At 36.7% G+C, this 15,875-nt stretch overlaps 2 protein-coding genes across 3 annotated transcripts in view; both read right to left on the reverse strand.

The window, feature by feature from the left end:
• The window catches only part of LOC117168859 (protein IWS1 homolog), a 205,172-nt gene that overhangs the window by 151,762 nt on the left and 37,535 nt on the right, over positions 1-15,875 (reverse strand). The gene's annotated exons all lie outside the window — the stretch shown is intronic.
• Positions 10,030-10,386, reverse strand: LOC117169740 (uncharacterized mitochondrial protein AtMg00820-like). The gene has a single exon (XM_033356246.1). The coding sequence runs from the start codon at positions 10,384-10,386 to the stop codon at positions 10,030-10,032; it is 357 nt and encodes a 118-aa protein (XP_033212137.1).

Raw genomic sequence — 15,875 nt, forward strand, 5'->3', positions numbered from 1 at the left:
CCCCCCCCCCCCCCCCCCACAAATCGGAGTCGTGCTCCATAGTTTAAAAAAATAATACAATCTAATGTTCGTATTGCCATATGGAAACCTCACATGATGAATGCATTACGATATATATTCAAATAAACCTCAGATAAAACTGATTTTTAGCGCGTTTGTTGCATCAGGTTGCGTCATCTATGCTGAAGGCCACATCAAGCCTACGCGAAACCGTGTGAAATTCCAAGTTCCAATGTATTTGTTGCTTGTGGCAAATATTAAAATACTCGAAATAAATAACACATGCATTGTGAAAGAAGTAAAAGCCGCTCGTTGTGTGAAAGTGATCCCATTGATGGCGAACTTTCCTTTGCGCTTGTGTCAGAGCAGCGAACTCATTGGTAGCAGTTAGGAGTTCGGCGCGAACCTTTATGGCGGTCGTATGGAAATTGGTATCACTCGAGCTATTTATGACCAATCGAATGTTATGCAACGTGAATTTATATGGTCCTAGAGTGTCTCAAGGCAGTTGATCTGCGTGATCAAAATTTCCTGCGACATCCCGCTATTCCATTTCAAGAATCGTGTTCTTTAGAAGGCTTAACCTAAAAAACGCGAACTTTTCCAGAGCCCTAGTCATTGATGGTTTCCGCCATGGACGGTTCCTTGTCCATTTCCCAGAAATCCAAATCATGCGACCGTGGTAAGGATTCTTACGAAGCATGCGAAATTAAGCGCCACAAGTCCCTACATTGTGATAAAGCCAATTCCACACCCCTTCCTGTGGAAGATAGAGAATCCATGGAAACAAGTGAAATCCCCTTTGATGCAAATTCACAACACACACAATTCAACAACTCAAGCATAACATCAAAACAACTCAAAAACTGAATCACACCCCCAATAACAATCAGACACACAATTACACTCTTACATGGGAAACCAACTGAACAAAAACACCCAAAACATTAGCACCAATGATACGGTAAAGCTTTCACTCTTCTCTACAAAGAAGCTGTGCTAAATATACATAATCAGGGCCTTGGAAGATTATGCGTAACGGTCAGATCATACAAAGACGCAAATGGAATCATCAAAGAATCTCAAACTTCGAAGAATAAAGGGGTATTTGCTTTAGTCCCAGCTAGCTTCGTAACCTGTCAAACTGTCGTGAACAACGCCCCTATTGAACTCTCAGAAAAAGAAATTCAAGACAATCTAGAGATCCTTGGCTACTTGAGAGACACGATATTCGCGATGAATGTTCGTCGTCTCATTCGGAAGTTAACGAATAAAGATACTGGCGTGAAATCAATTGACCCCTCTACCTCAATCCAGATAACTTTTGAAGGGACAACCATACCTGACAAAGTTGCAATCTTGAAGTTTGCATCATTAGTCTATCATCTGCTCGGTGCAAACAGTTTGGTGGTTCAAACACACACAGCGAACAGGAACTCTGTCCAAACGTGGACAGTGCCCCTAGAACAGGGGTTTCTGAAGCTGCTTTTGAGCAGGTAAGAATGCTAGCGTATGTACAGTGAGCAAACAAACATGTGAAAAAACGGGAATAGAAAGTGAATGATTTTTGTATTAATTAATATTGTTTGTGTGTTAATGGCAGAAAATAACTGCAAAAAGCTCTGAAAATGTAAGAAAGGGTTTAGGAAAGGAAGACTATGGAGAAGGCGATGTAACTTCTAAAAAGAGAAGAATTCCGCTTTTCCGTTATGGTTTCATTAGCTCCAAAGCCAAATAAAATTGGTTTACTTTTATCGACACTCAATGAGAGTCCCGCGATTGATAAGGAAATACAAAAATCCACGGTAGTTCTCGATAATAATAAAATTAAAGGTGATACTGATCTGTTTGACCAATTCTGTCACAGATACACAGTAGCGAGAAAAACTTCTCGATGACCTATGCGTACTTTGTATGGCATGCTTGATCAAGCCGGCGTGAATACTTGCATATTGTATAATTTTGGCTACAAAAACGATTTCCTTTCGCACAAAGAATTTGTAAGAAAATTTGTCAATTCCCTACTGGAACCTCACTTGCGTTTGCGAATGGTTGACGTAACGCTAAATACCAGTTTAAAGAATTGTATTGCAGATTTGCTCAATCTCGAAATTCCTCCTTCTCATGAGACATCTAACCAATTATTATTGCCATTCAAGCCTCGATAGCAAACATGGGCCTAATCTGTAACGAGCATCTTCACGCCGTTTGTGCAAACTGTTAGGACGAGTAAAATAAGTATAGAATATATAGTAGAATAAGTGATCAATTTTCGTTCCTTTTAAATTTATATTTTTTATACCCGTTGTGACATTTTAAGCTTTGACTTCACTAAAATCATACGGAATTTGAAAAAAAGTTCATATTTTCTCAACCAGTTCCCATAAACACATTCTCAATTTTCAGATTGCAAAACAAATATACTTTTTTATCAAAAAAAAAATTGCTTATACCACCTTGTAACTGGAAATATCCAATTTATGAATCACTTAAATTTTTTTAATTTACCCCAATTTTAAGGAAATACGACTATAAAACGCGATTTTTGCCATTTTCGCCCATTTTTCGAAACTTATTTTTCTTATTATTACTATTTTTTCAATTATTTAGTATTATTAATGTCGAAAACATTTTTTTGTGAACAATTATCCGCAATTGTTTAGTTCTAATACTTTAAATAAAATCTTTTGTATTTAAAGGTGTTCATTCATACCAGAAAAGAAGGGTTCTCCGAGCCCTTCCAATTGAGATTTTTAATCCGAGTGATCATAAATTTCCTCTCAGTTTTCCGTAAAAAAAAGATAGATCTTGAAAAAGGCCGAACGATCCTGGTACACGCTGCACCAGGATCTTGGACAACCCTGTCCTAGATTCTGCAATTGCAACGAAAACCATTTTCCAGCCTCGAAAAATTGTCCGGAATTGTTGTTCCAAAAACAATTTCGAGCAAAAAAAAAGTTCAAAAAACAGTTCAGGAATGGATTACACTTACACCATCCTAAGTCGATCCTATTCCGAAATTATGGATTCACGCCTTAAAACGCTTCCAAAAGCGAAACCAAACAATCCCCCAGAAACACCGCAACTCAATCGGTCGAATCATAACTGCTCCTTTCGCAACAACGAAAGGACTCAGAGCTCCTTGCCAAATGGTTTTGCTTTGCATCACTCAGCTTCTCAATTTATTAATAAGCCCGCTACCGACGCTGTATCCATAATCATCAACCTAATTGAGGCTCTTATGGGTCTCTCTTTCATTAGAACATCTAATATCTTCTCAATTGTAGAGGAAAGAGATCATTTTCTTAATCAAATGTCGAATAATGTCAAATTCCTCTTTAATCCTTTGCTTGCTCCCCAAAGTACAACCGGTCCAGCGGGGAAATCTAGCTCGGTGAATTTAAATAAAAAGTATGAACAAGCACATCAAAATGACCCAAATAAATAAAGTATTTTGTAGTGTAATTATCACGGTTTATTAAAAAAAAAGGGAGACCTTCAAAATATCTCCGACGACTATGACATACTTTTACTTTGCAAAAGCTTTCTTAAACCTGACCAAAACTTTTTACTAAAAAATTTCATTTTAGTCAGAGCTGATAGATTATCGACTTTAACAGCCATCAGCCCTCTTAAGAAAGTTTTCTCAGCTGCTCTAATGGTTCAGATCTTTGTTTCTCATTAAACTAAATAGCCTTCATGTGCCGAGAGTTTTCTATGAAAAGATCCCTACAGACTCTAGACGCAACGAATTTCTCGAGGCTCCCTTTTCTGAAGTGGAGATGGAAACAACTTTATCCTCGCTCAAAATGAAATCTCCCCCCGGGCTTGATAATATGGAGTATATCTTACGACACCTCTCCGAAGCTGCAATATCGACCCTTCTCGAAATTAAAATTTTTAATTGTAAATAAATTAATAATTCAAAAAAGTAATTACTAATTAAAAATAGAAAATGTTAGATAATTTTTAAAAACATTTACATAATTTATATACAAGGCTGTTAAAGCAAGTATGGCATAAACGTAGATCAGCCACACAATTGTTAAATTATGTATTTATATCAAAATATGTACACTTAAACTTCAAAGATACGAGTACTCCACAGACACCAGCGTCTCCACTCTAAAAGATTGAGCGAAATTTTGTTCGAGTGTATGAGCAATTAACAATCATTGTCGGAATACAAAATATAATAGTAAGCAATCGTTGGTTTTAAGACAACTAATGGTAATTTTGAAGTAACCACTTTTTTTATAACAAATCTTCAAAAGATTAAACTTTTTTGAACTAGCATTCAAACATTTCTGAATGGTTTTTTCGACTATCGCGGATAATTCCGAATAAATGTGAATAATTAACCAAAATTGTGTACTTGAAAACTTTTCGCAGTATGGTGGAGCGTAACGTCCGAGGGCGAGCGCCTGGAATCCCCGTACGCCCGGCTCTCTGTCTCAATAAATATTTTCTTACCTGAGTTTTCTCATTGTTAAAAAACCCATGCAGGCGTTGGGGTTGAAAATGCTACCGCCCACAACTTAGCGATTAGTGTTAATCCTGGTCCATGCATGAATTTAGTACTATTGGATAGACGAACATATTACCAGAATTTAAAAACAATCAATGAATATGACTTTCAATGTTGAAGCAGTTGAGTAATAATTCCCGTACATTACAAGAAGGAATTAAATGCTAGAATAAAATTATTGAATGAAAATTTGAGGCTTAAACATATAGAAGATGCCCATAGAACACAGACAGACAAGAAGATCCACTACCGTGCATAAGTTTAGCGTCACATAAAATCGTCGTGAAAGATGAAGCGAATATTAACATACGTCAACCTCGAAATCCGGAATGCAATAAAGAAGAAATTTGAAACCAGATAAATGGCATGTTAACTAAAAGGATAATAGAAGCATCGGACTCACCATTCAATTCACTACTTTGGGTAGTCTTGAAAAAACGTCACGCATCGGAGAAATCTAAGTGGAGGCTTGTCATTGACTTTAGGAAGTTGAACGAAAAAAAAATCAAGAAGCCTACTCGTCCTGTAATCGATGCAATTCCGGAGCACATTGGAAAGGCAAAATTCTTTTCAGCCTTCGATTTGAGCTGCGATTTCACCAAATTCCCATGAAAGAGGGCTTAAAAAATATACCGCATTGTCTCCACCAGCATGTCATTTTCACTAAGACCGCATGCCGTTTGGACTCAAAAACGACTGTGGAATAAGTTTTAGAACATTGAAAGATGCTTTTTGCTAAGCAGCGGTATTAGAATAACCAGATTTTAAGGACACCTTTACGCTGATCGCTGATGCAAGTTACGTTGGACTCAAGTCAATTTTACAACAAACTTTAGCAATCGTTTAAGCAGTTGAGCGGCTTGGAAAATATCTTAATTGAAAATTGAAAATTCATAATACAAATGGACTATCAGGCTTTGACATACAAATTAAGTATTTTACCAGAAAGTAAACCTAGAGCATACTTACAAAAATCTCATATGGAAGTTTGCTTAATTAACATCACGGAACGAGTACGCATCGGAGATATGTGAAATTTTCTCCTACAGACAAAATTCACAAAACTCACATTTTTCCTGCGTGAATGATCTAATAAAGAATTAAGTAAAGAAAAAAAAAGAAAATTTATTAAGGGACGCACGCAAAAACGTGACCACTGGTCACTTGGGCGAAAATAAAACTACCAAGAGGCTACGCGAACGAACATTGAGGGAAAATAGGCAGAAAGACGTAATCGACTTCGTTAAAAAATTTCAAGAATACCAACGAAAAAAACTAGCCCGAATTCGTTCTAAGGTTGAAGCAGTCATTCTAGAAAAGCCAATGCAGCCAAATTAGAAAATCGCAATGGACATAGTTGGTCTCTTACTGGAAACATTGAGTGGAAACAAAGTAATGGAACACTTGAGAGAACTCACGGAACAATTAAAGATTCAGAAAATTCATTTTTTGTCAGAGTGATAGTACGCCATGTCCACAAAATATTTACAAATGAGCTATTTATAATGAAATTTTTAAGTAAAAGGTTTAACAGAATGATAGTTTGATTAGGTTACCCATATAAAATATGCACTACGAAGTTGGAATTTTTTACATATAGCAATGCAAAAAATGACATGGAGTGATATAATTCTAACTTCTAATCAACGCGACTGTTTTAATTAATAACTGTAACAGCTAAGGGAATAAATTTCACAAAAAATGTATTAGAAAACAAAGCTTTAACCCTTACTGGGCCTAAAAATAATAACAGTTCAAAAATTTCAAAAAGTGGACATGGCGTAGTATAACTCGAGGGCGACGATTTATTAACGCAGTGAAAGAAAACACACGATTAACTTCGTTTGAAATAGCCTTCGAAAGAAAAGTCAACTTATCTTAAGCTTTAGCAACGACGACGTCATTACCCCTTCAAGCATTGTTAGACATTTGGCGGTAAAGACATGAGGAGTATATGGAACAAGGAATGACTGTCATTCAAAAAACACAGAAACGATAAAAAGACAACAACATGCAAATATAATCATCAATAATCCTCTTTTCGAACACGCAGATACAGCACTATTGCATAACGATAGCAAAGAAATAAAATTAGTAAATGAATGGTTTGGACAATACGCCATATACAAACGCGTTCGTTCTTCTTATTATGAAATTCTGTATAATAATCGCATTAATATGTACAAATTAATAGTTTAAAGCCCTGCTACCAGAAGCTTCATCGGTTTATTTCATATTCTAGAAACTGTGATAAAGTAAAGACTATTACACGATCTAATTCATGAAAAGAAAAGCATCTAACGTTCTATTTTACTTATATATCTCATTCTCGCTATTAGTTCCTGACTTCTTTGTTCTCCTTTCTCACATAAATCTTGCGCTTTCTCCATGCCATTCTTTTGAACCAACTCATATCTCTTCCTTCCATCCTCGTGCATCCTTCTCACTTTATCCATTTGCACTCCATTCGTTCTAAAATACCTTTCCCTTTTCAACTCCAGCTTCGCACCCCTACGTCTATTCTCATTCTCCCACCAACGGTCCTTAACCACCTTACTTCCCCCCCCCTCCAAAAATTTCACCTCATATTTACAAGATTGATTCCCCGTTATAATCCCTAAACTCGTTCTTTTTGTCTCCCTCCTGACAATATAGTTCGGCGTATACCTTGCCAACCCCAGTGTCCTCTTTACATAGCTCTTCTTTATCCTATTTACCACCTCACTTACCTCCCACCCCCACACCTCTACTCCTTAAACTAAGACACTCATCACTAGAAAGTGTGACTCATGCGGGAAGGGGGATGCAAAAGTTGAGCACTGGTTGGAGGAATGAGAAGAGGTGGAAAGGAGTGGGATAAGCATGGAGGTATTGTTTCATGAAAGGGGGGATAAAAAGGCAGTAGCATGGCTGTAGGATAAGATGGAGAAGAGAAAGAAGAAGGAAGAGGAATGGAGAAGGAAAGATTTAAATAGGAGAGGAAGTAAGTGTAAGAAAACTGTAAATATTGTAAACAGTAGATAAGTATTAGGTGTTAGCCGCGAGGCAGAGGCTGGCAATGCGAGGCATAGTGAGAAAATAGCTACATGCGTGCGAGGCGAGGCTAAGCGAGTAAGGCTAGGCTATAAAAGCGAGTATCAGATATAAGTTGTGGATGGATGTTTTTTCTTAAGAGGTAGTTATGAATATTCTGTCAAAAATGCAAGTGTAAGCAAGTCAATTTTTTAAGGCCAGAAGGCCTAAAAATAAACGTTTATGTATTTTACTTAGTCACTCTGTTAATCCTTATTTCACTATTTGCACTTTGTAAATTCGGAGTCTGCGAATTAATGCGAAAATGTCTTCCTAACCTTTGCAATAATTTTGTATGTGCCACCAATAAGATAAACAATGTAAGGATACAAGTTGTCACCTATATAGGAATTTAAGAAGTTATTCACTCTAACAGGGGAGATCTAATGCTAGAACAAATAAGTAAGCATACACTAGATTTGTAAGGGGCATTGTATCAAACATAATAGTTTCTTATGCTAAAATTAGATATCACCCCCTCCTTTTTTATGGTGGGGGCATAGATTGTACTGATAAATCCCGGGACCGACCCGGCAGGGTCTCGGACCCAAAGTCATTTCTTATATGACTGATACGGAGTCAAACTGTAACAACTGTAAGTACGATCCGTAAGTACACCGTCCGTTGTAACGTGTTCTGTAAGCCGCAAGTCGTGACGTAACCTAGCAAGATGTCTACATGCTGAGGTCCAAGCAATAATATCAATTGCATAGGATGAAACTTTCTTTTTTAATATCTTGGCAAAAATGATTTTTCATTAAAAGGACAATTGGATATTGGGTTTTATTTTACGAAATTTTTTAAATTAAATAATATAATCGGTACAAACAAAAAATTACTTTTTTTTATTGAATTGAATTATTACTTCAAAATAAAAAATAATATCCAAATACACTTGGCTTTGCGAGCGGCTAAAAAAAGTTAGCCCCACCGATACGACAGTACCTTTTTTAATAAAAAAAAAAACGCTTTTCTTATGAACTATTATTTTGCCCTCAAATTTTGCATATCGACGCCTGAGTAGAATATGGTGTTCGTTCTGAATCTGCTTCCAAAAGGTGATGGTTCGCAGTTTGTTCCAAGAAGGTGTTCGTTCCGAATCTGCTCGAGGAAGGTGTTGGTTCGAAGTTCGCTTGAAAAAGGTGCTCGTTTCGGATGTGGTGCCTCTGACGCAGTGGATCTTTTAGCAAAGATTAGTTAACACGCGTATATGAAATAGACGCAGATTAAAGGAAGAACAAAAGTAATTTATGAATTCAAAATACAAAAGATGTTTGACGTAACGCGATCTAAAATCAACTGACTGATAAGAGACAGATGAACATCCGAGGTTGGACCAAACACTTATAATTAATAATTCCAACACTTCCCCTTCAGACTACCTCTACATTTCAAATTGGTATCTTCTATAGTCCCAGGAGACGAACACATTGTTCGTGTTTTGGTTTCGTTAAGGCCTTGGTTAAGACGTCGGCAGGCATGTCTACAGATGCCACGTGTTCCAAAACTATCTCACCCGACTCCACAATCTCACGAACAAAATGATGACGTATGTCGATGTTTAGTTCGTTCATGGTATATTGGATTGATAGCTAACCTTTGTGCGCTGTAATTGTCAACTAATAACTTGATTGACTTGTTATCAGACTCTCCAAGCTCTAGTAGAAAACGTCTTAGATGAATGGCTTCCTTGGTCGCTTCGCTCATCGCCACATATTCGGCCTCCGTTGTAGACAAGGCCACCGTACGTTGCTTCCTTAAATCCCAAGCAGCCACTCCACCCGCTCATAGAGAAAGCGTAACCTGTGAAGGAGCGCCGATCATCAATAGAGCCTCCCCAATCCGCATCTACATAACTCACCAGAGGACTGAAACAGTCATTGAATTGACTTAACATACTGACTGTGTGAGCGATGTCCGGGCGTGTTGTCACTGACATGTACAGCAAACATCCGATTAATTCCCGATACGGAGGTTTCTTGCCTTCTGACTCGAACGAAGGGTCACATCTGACGAGCTTCGTACCAAATTCTAAAGAGGTTGATACAGGGTTGCCAAACAACGTTTGAGATCCCCAACGTCCTTTATTTCGAAAAGATCCGATAATTCACTTCCGAATCGTGAAATTTCTTTTAGATCTTTATACATCACTAGAATGTCGTCGACATAAATGACGATAATCACCAAATCTTCCTTCCCGTGTCTTAAATAAACACAAGGATCCGCTCTCGTTTGATTCGCACCAAGAGTCCGCAATTCCCTGTCAAATCGTCTGCACCAAGCGCGACCAGCCTGTTTGAGACCGTACAAGGCTTTTCTCATAAGACAGACTTTATTGCCTTGAGCCAACTCGTTCAACATGGTCTTGGCTTTGCTGAACAATTGATCTTGGTTCCGTTTTTCGTTGATTATGTATTTCAGAACATTCTTCATCCAATCTGGTACCTCCACGAATACTTGCTCATCCAATTCGCTGTTGAAATATGCAGTTGCCACATCGTATACTGTCGAATATGCACACCGTTTTTCACTGCAAAAGCAATTATCGTTCGTATGGAGCTCAATTTTGCAACTAATGCGTAAGTCTCATGGAAATCCTTATCATACTGTTGAGAATAGCCCTTTGCCACGATTCTGGCTTTTCTCTTTTTCAGGATACCGTTTGTACCATATTTATTTCGTAATACAAAACGTCTACCAATTACCTTTGAGGCCTTAGATCTGCCCACCAGACTCCACGTGTCGTTCATGAGAATCGAATTCACTTTATCCGCGATGGCCGCCATCTATTCGTCTGATTCTCGGCTATCAATTGCTTGAGTGACGGGATTGTCAATTAGGAAAGCAAAATTGGTCTCGACCTTGTTTGAACTGCACGTCATCCCATAGACCTTTCTCGGTCTTACAGGAAGTCCTGTCCGCACCAAGCGAGGCCTACCTTGTCTTCTAGCAACCACCGGATCAACAGCAGGGAAACTTTCGAGTATCGTCCTTTTCCTGGCGGAAATCTTCATACTTGCTTGATCGAGCGAACAGGAATTTTATCCAGGAAACTCACGCCTCTTGATATTTCGACTCTTCTTTCTTCTGGAACCCAAATCCTGTATACTTTCGATTCTAAGCCATATCCCACAAAGATTCCTTTTCTTTATTTTGGCTCGATTTTTCCTTTACCTGGAGATCTATCAAGAACGTAGACTGCACTCCCAAATCGTTTTAAATCGGCCACATTTGGAGGTTTTTCAAAACAAACTTCGTATGGAGTTCTTCCATTTAACTTACTCTTTGATGTGTTGCGAATAAAATTTGCTGTATTGACAGCTTCCGCCCAGAACGTTGGTGGCAATCCTGGTTGTATCAGTAAGCACCTTGCCATTTCAATCAACGTTCTATTTCGCATCTCAGCAACGCCGTTTTGCTCTGGATTTTAAGGTACAGTCAACCGTCATGATATTCCGTGCTTTTGGAGTAATGCGTCGAAACTTTTGTTATCATACTCTTTTCCGTTATCCGACTGCAAACATTTTACATTCCTGTCCTGCTGCGTGTTCACCAAAGCTCTAAAAATGTCAAATTCATTCATTACCAGATTCTTGTGGCTGATAAATTTTATCTCACACCACCTGGACGAATCGTCAATGAAAGTGACAAAATAACGCTTCTTTGTATGTGAAGCAACGCGCATCGGATCGCAAACGACAGAGTGAATGAGTTCTACCATTTCTGTCACTCTTTCGGATGCCTTAGGAAAAGGAGCGCGACACATCTTCCCCTGGAGACAAACACTGCATTCAAAGTCTTCAATGATGCCCTTGACGTTGATTCCTGTAATGGAGCCCGTCCTAATGGCCTGACGAAGAGATTGAACATTCAGGTGCCCCATCCGAATGTGCCAGTCTTCTAGAGAGTTTTTCTTCCTAATCCTCTCTGCGACATCTGTTTCAAAAATGTTCTTGCACTCGGGACCAGTTAAATCTCGGAGAAAATACAAATCGTTTTGACGTTTGGCAGTGAGTACTACGTTCCCGTCGCGATTAATAACCTCGGCTTTGGTTTTACTGAACAGGACATTGTGTCCCTTATCAGTAATTTTCCCAATCGAAACGAGAATCATGCGCAGGTCTGGAACGTACAAAGTGTCACTCAACGTTATCAATTTTCTCTCACCATCCACGTTCTTCACGGTTTTTACAGTGCCTTTTCCCAATATTTCAGTAGATGCACTGATACTAGCAAGACCTAACTTTCCTCGATTATACTCTTGATCGATTTCCGCGAATTCTTGCAATTTTTCGCCCTATGTCCTGTCTCACCGCACTTAAAACACTCAATTTTCGAATCCCCTTTCAAATTTTCATCTTTATCTCCTTTACTATTCTGGTATTGTTTGTTTTTGTTTCTAAATTTTCCCACAGCCATCGCATTCTGTACTGGATTTCGACTTTTTTCTTTTCGAGCATCGAATTCTACCGAAATTTTGATTCGAAGCGTTTCAAGAGACGGCAATTCGTCACGTAACGACATCGCGCACCAAAAATTCTCAAAATTTTCCGGCAAGCTGCGCAGAAGCGTGACAGCCAATAAATCCTTATTGATTTGGACTTCTAATACTGCCAACTTATCAACCGTATCGAAAAAATCCCTAGAATGTTCTTGTGCATCGTCACCATCTCGCATTTTTAAGGATATCAAGTGATTAAGAGCGCAACTTTCCGCGCTGGACACTTAGATTGATATATGTTCTCCAGCTTGGTCCAAATTTCTCGCGCGGATGTAAAGCTTTTTATTTAATTTCAGTTGGACTGATCTCAACAAAAATATTTATTTTTCCAATACGTTCTGGGCCAATAACCTTTTAGCAAAGATTAGTTAACGCGCGTACATGAAATAGACGCAGCTTACAGGAAGAACAAAAGTAATTTATTAATGAAAAATACAAAAGATGTTTGATGTAACGCGATCTAAAATCAACTGACTGATAAGAAACAGATGAACATCCGAAGTTGGACCAAACAATTATAATTAATCATTCCAACAGGATCAAAGTTTTCTAATATAAATATTGCTTCTTTTATTTCAGCTTTTAGTTCATACTATTTTGCATAATTATATAAAACTGAGATAATACCACAACGCTTTTTACATTTATTTTGAAATCACTAGATTATCAATTAATTATAGTATGCCATGCAGTGTGGTGAGTATTGAATAAAATATAGTTTTGCAACAGATAATTGAATATTATATTATTGATAATAAACCTTTCTATATCAGCGAAAAAAGGACGCCCAAGATAATTATAGTTCTCTTCCATCAATAAATGCATTAACATAATTAATTAAAGAACAATAATATTAATTTACTCCAAACAATTGAAGATACCTATATTGTGTATTATGCCTAATACTATATAATATATTTGTAGAATCTTTGAATATTTTTTTTTCAAAGAAAATTGTGTATATTTTTTAAATAAACATAATCATCGTAAAAAAGTAATTATTTTAAGCATCAGTGATAAATCACTCCATAATTTCATTATAAAATGAGTGATACTCTAGAGGAATAACCCTGCTTGAACACATCAATTGTAAATCCTTCTTCTTTTCCGTATCCAATTGAATTTTTTTATACAGTTTTTTTTTAGGGGGGACTTCTTTTCAATAGATTTTTTCGTTTCAATGACAACAGAAAGATATTCTCTGGTGTATTCATATTTTAAATACACCTATGCATCGTTAAGATTTATTTTTATTTTGCGTAAACTCATTATTTCGCGTAAGTCATCGTTCGGTTTAATTTAATCGGCAAAATTAAATCTGACTTAATTTCTTAGATTCGGAACAAACTTATCTTATTAAAAAAAGGAAACTTTAGTTGTGAAAAAGTTCGAAATCCTGCATCAGCGGCATCACTACAAAATTTTTAAGTATAAAATTTGTTTGATGAAAAATCAATTGGATACGGAAAAGAAGGATTTAAAATGTATCTGCTCAAGTTAGGTTATTCCTCTAGAGTGTCACTGATTTTATAATGAAATCGTGCAATGATTTATTACTTATGTTTGAAATAATGACTTTTTTTATGATCATGTTTATTCAACAAATATATATAATTTTCTTTGAAACAAAAAAATATTCCAAGATTCTACAAATATAATATATATTATTAGGCATAATACACAATATACGTATCTTCAATTTTTTTGAGTAAATTAATATTATTGTTCTTCAATAAATTATGTTAATGCATTAAATAATGTATGAAAACTATAATTATCCTGACGTCCTTTTTTCGCTGATATAGGCAGGTTTATTATAAATAATATAATATTCAATTATCTGTTGCAAAACATTATTTTATTCAATGCTCACCACACTGCATGACATACTATAATTAATTCGTAACCTAGTGATTTCAAAATAAGTGTAAAAAGTGGTATCGTATTATCTTAGCCTTCTATAATTATTCAAAACAGTATGAATTAAAAGCTGAAATAAAAGAAGGAACATCTTTTTCAAACAGATTCGGAAACAACACCTTCAACCAAACTTGGAACCAACACCTTTCTCGAGCAGATTCGAAACGAGCAACTTCATCAAACGAACTTCGAACCAACACCTTCCTCGAGCAAATTCGGAACGAACACCTTATTCTACTCAGGCGTCGATATACTTTCAGCTTAATAAAACACACATTTTCAGAGACTTTAATAGATGTACATACACTTCGCAAAAATAACTAGATTTTGCAAAACGGCCATATTTGCTGTTTTTTATTACTTTTTGAGGGAACAAACCACACATTCTGAATGCGCAACATACCAAATTACAGATCTTTTTAACACTTTCAATTAATAATTGCAGATTGAGGAGCTCTTTTGCTTTCGGGGTATTTGACAACGTCATCAGAAGCATTGGTAATGCCTTTTTAGTTTGTCGGTTCCTAATTCGAGCAACTGACGTGATTGTGAACCCTTCCTCTTTGAGTTCGGTAAGAAATGAGTCCTCCGGGAACGCGATAGGGATATATGGAATGACTAGTTTAATGGGTGGAGAGTCGATAATTTTATATAAGTAATACTGAAACCCTTGCAGATCTATGTTTGAGATAATTTTTCTATAATCTTCCATATATGAGACTCTAACGGAATAAATATCTAATACGACATTGTATACTATCGGGTTATATTGCGTAGAATCTTTTAGTAGCCTATGTAGAACTGTGTAGGGGTGTCACCCTAATCTACAATAACATTAATTAGGGGAATTTTTCGCGGCCCTGTAGATTTTTTATAATTAGGCTTTTGAGTATTAAGGACTGCTCTTGAATCTGACAGATCCATGCAAACGACTGACGTTCTCGACGTCCTACTTCCTGTGATTGAGGTGGCCGATGATCACTGTCCGAAACGTTATCGGACGATTTGGCAAGCGTTCGCTTTTTATTTTTAGAAGTGGTGATTGAGAAATTGTCTTCTGTATCCATCTTCTATATCCTACTAACTCTTGCTGGGTAGAAAACTGGGTTTGAGCTCTGTGACACTGATGTCACAGAGCGCAAATTGTTTGATCAATCAAGTTGATGCGTCTGATACTCCACGCCGAAGTCGAGTAGAGGGAGTCTTGTCGCCGAGTCCTCCACTTTCCATTGATGGGTCAATCAAGACGAGGCTCGTCGGGAATAGGTGCGTTGTTCTCAGGAGGTACGCGATTGGTTATTTCATTTAGAAGTGCGCGACCGAACATCGTCTCTCTCGATGTCCAGAGTTAAATTTTATTATGACTTAACTTGTCGGTATATAAATATAACAATATTTATAATATCATACATAATCATTATTATAATGTTATAAAAATATTCATAATATTATAATAATATTGCACCATAATAATAATTATAACAACTAATACAACAATATAACTTTATACTATATAATTGTATCATATTTTCCACATAATAACACCATAAAACACTCAGAATGTTATAATGTCATACATAATAATAACTACCACGATACAACAAGACTTATACATTATGATAATATTACGGCAATATAACCCCATATTATATCATTGTATTATATCATCCATATGATAACATTACATCACAATAATAATTATAATGTTATACAAATATATAATAATATTGCACTATAATAATAATTACAATATTACAATACGAGGGTGGATTGATAAGTTTCCGGCCTGACCAAGAAAAACAACGTTTTTAAGAATTTTTTTTTTATTTCTCAACATAATCTCCTCCAAGGCTG

The sequence above is a fragment of the Belonocnema kinseyi genome, chromosome 3 (genome assembly GCF_010883055.1).
Source record: "Belonocnema kinseyi isolate 2016_QV_RU_SX_M_011 chromosome 3, B_treatae_v1, whole genome shotgun sequence".
NCBI classification, from domain to species: domain Eukaryota; kingdom Metazoa; phylum Arthropoda; class Insecta; order Hymenoptera; family Cynipidae; genus Belonocnema; species Belonocnema kinseyi.

Excerpts from the sequence above, each read along its gene's own strand:
- LOC117169740 (XM_033356246.1), bottom strand. The coding sequence starts at position 10,386 with ATGGCGGCCATCGCGGATAAAGTGAATTCGATTCTCATGAACGACACG.